This window comes from Octopus bimaculoides, chromosome 7 (genome assembly GCF_001194135.2).
Source record: "Octopus bimaculoides isolate UCB-OBI-ISO-001 chromosome 7, ASM119413v2, whole genome shotgun sequence".
NCBI lineage: Eukaryota > Metazoa > Mollusca > Cephalopoda > Octopoda > Octopodidae > Octopus > Octopus bimaculoides.
In genome coordinates, this window is record NC_068987.1 from 38,764,055 (window position 1) to 38,766,220 (window position 2,166).

The window sequence follows — 2,166 nt, forward strand, 5'->3', positions numbered from 1 at the left end:
TTCAAGATATCGTCATTCAGCTCTGGCATTCCGGCAGACACGCTTTCTTGTACAATCTTTTGTAAATACCCTTTGTCTTTCGCTTCAACTGCTTCCTTCAGCTTACCTCGTAGGCTATCAGCCGATTTATATCCTAGTGAAAAACATTAAACAATGTAAATTGGAAGACATTCTGTCAAACATACATCGATGAAATAGTCAAAGCATTATCTTAGATCATTTTAGAAGGAGAGCCACTTATTAGTACGATTACGTTCGTTGCAAATGTAATACACATGTAATTCCATGAACGTTCAATTGAAATACTGCCGCAATATTACATATCGTGTAGCCTTTTCGACTGAATCACGTTTACAGAACATTCATACGTTTTGCTTACATAAATTGTCATATGTTAGATATATATACTTTTCTATAGGCAACGATATTTCAAATATCTAACCTCCGCGTCCACCTCCTAAGCTTTCTAGTGCGTCTCTCGCTTTTGACAGATCCCAACTCAATTCAGGATATGCAACGCCTTCACAGTCTTCAATGATTTGCCTGAGAGCTACTTTGTCTTTCAGTTTTGTCGCTTTTTCTAGCTCATCTCGTAAACTTTCGACGGTTTTCAAGTCTGGCAAAGGAAGATTATGCACGTTATACTAACTTCGTGTATCAAACACACCAATCATCGGTAAACATAATTATTAATGAAAAGTTTCAATAGCCTCATAAAAGAGGCGGTTTCAAATGATGTCTCCATATCATAATAGAAGAATGTATAATATTCTATTAGTTCAATAGGCGTTTGAAAGCAAAATAAATGCTATGTACCTTTTGGAGGAGAAATTTTAACGTCTTTCAATAAGTCTCGAGCAACGCTTATGTCTACGTCTAGTTCTGGCATTCCAGCAGCAATGCATTCGTGAATTACTTTGTCCAATGTATCTTTATCTCCCTGCTTCATAGCAGACTTTAGTTTTCGGCGAAGTGATTCAGGCGTCTTCGTCCCTGACAGAGTATTTTAACAGCGCAATAAATAAACTTGGAAAAAATTTCTGTATATATCTTTACTGATGTCATGAACACAATACCAAAGTGGAAAAAATAGAAGCAAAAACATCCGTTTGCAAATATACCCACTTAGATTTTCATGCATAATCACATAGAAACACACAGAAACACACAAGGAACATACGGATAAACACACTCACACACAAACACACAAATACTCTTACACACACACGAACACGCATACAAACACCACGAGAAAACTGGAAGAATGTAACCAGCCCCCTCGTTTTGATGTGTAGTATATATTTGCATGTAAGTCAATGTGCAATTTAGTTTAGAGAAAATCTGCACGTAAGTGAAATCAAATATAAGAGTAAGATTGTTTTCTCTGCTCGTATGTATTTGTGGTGTACATGGATCTGCTTCATTGTATAAAGATATGCCTAACATTTATCGGGGTTGGAATATCCGGAGGCGGGAGCTCCTTCAAGAATTGGTTTCTACGGGGAAAATAATGATCAAAGGAAGTTGTACCATACAGAGATCACAAATGACCAGAACGTCTAACGATAGGCAGTTCCCAAGAACACGTACTAGCCTCAGTTTTTACCGAGGTTCTGGAAACCAAATGTGTATGTATACGAAAGCCCAACTAACCTTTGCCCAATTTCTTAATACCTTCCACTAGCCATCGTCTCTCTGCTGTTATTAAATGTGAAGAAACATCAAGCAGTATAAATTTAACAATATCCTGTCAAGCACATAGATCATTTGAAACAAGTAACATTTACTAACATAATAAAATCGCAACTGAAATATATATGTGGAATAGCTCAAGTTTTAAACATGCATATATGCATACAAGAATCCATCTTCAAAATACAATTCTCGGTGGTAACAATAAATTTTCGGAAATGTATAGAGAAATTCTTATGATCACTTTTGTAGAAGGTCTTTCATGTTTACAGGATATCTGAATTCGTGTCTAACAGCAGCCTTCGTCGCTTTCTATCCAAAGGGTTTTTTAAACACAATATTTATACTATTATTTATAGCTTATATATCTTCTTCAAGATCCAATGTTCCTAAAACAGAATTTTGTGTGTGTGTGTGTGTGTGTGTGTGTGTCTGTGTCTGTGTGTGTGTGTGTGTGTGTGTGTGTGTGTGTGT

General features: G+C 36.3%; 1 protein-coding gene across 1 annotated transcript in view; it reads right to left on the reverse strand.

Moving 5' to 3' along the window:
- The window catches only part of LOC106876157 (uncharacterized), a 183,111-nt gene that overhangs the window by 85,167 nt on the left and 95,778 nt on the right, over positions 1 to 2,166 (reverse strand). Inside the window, exon 60 of the mRNA XM_052969507.1 lies at positions 817 to 993. Coding sequence (XP_052825467.1) covers positions 817 to 993 — 177 coding nt within the window. The remainder of the gene's footprint in view (positions 1 to 816; positions 994 to 2,166) is intronic.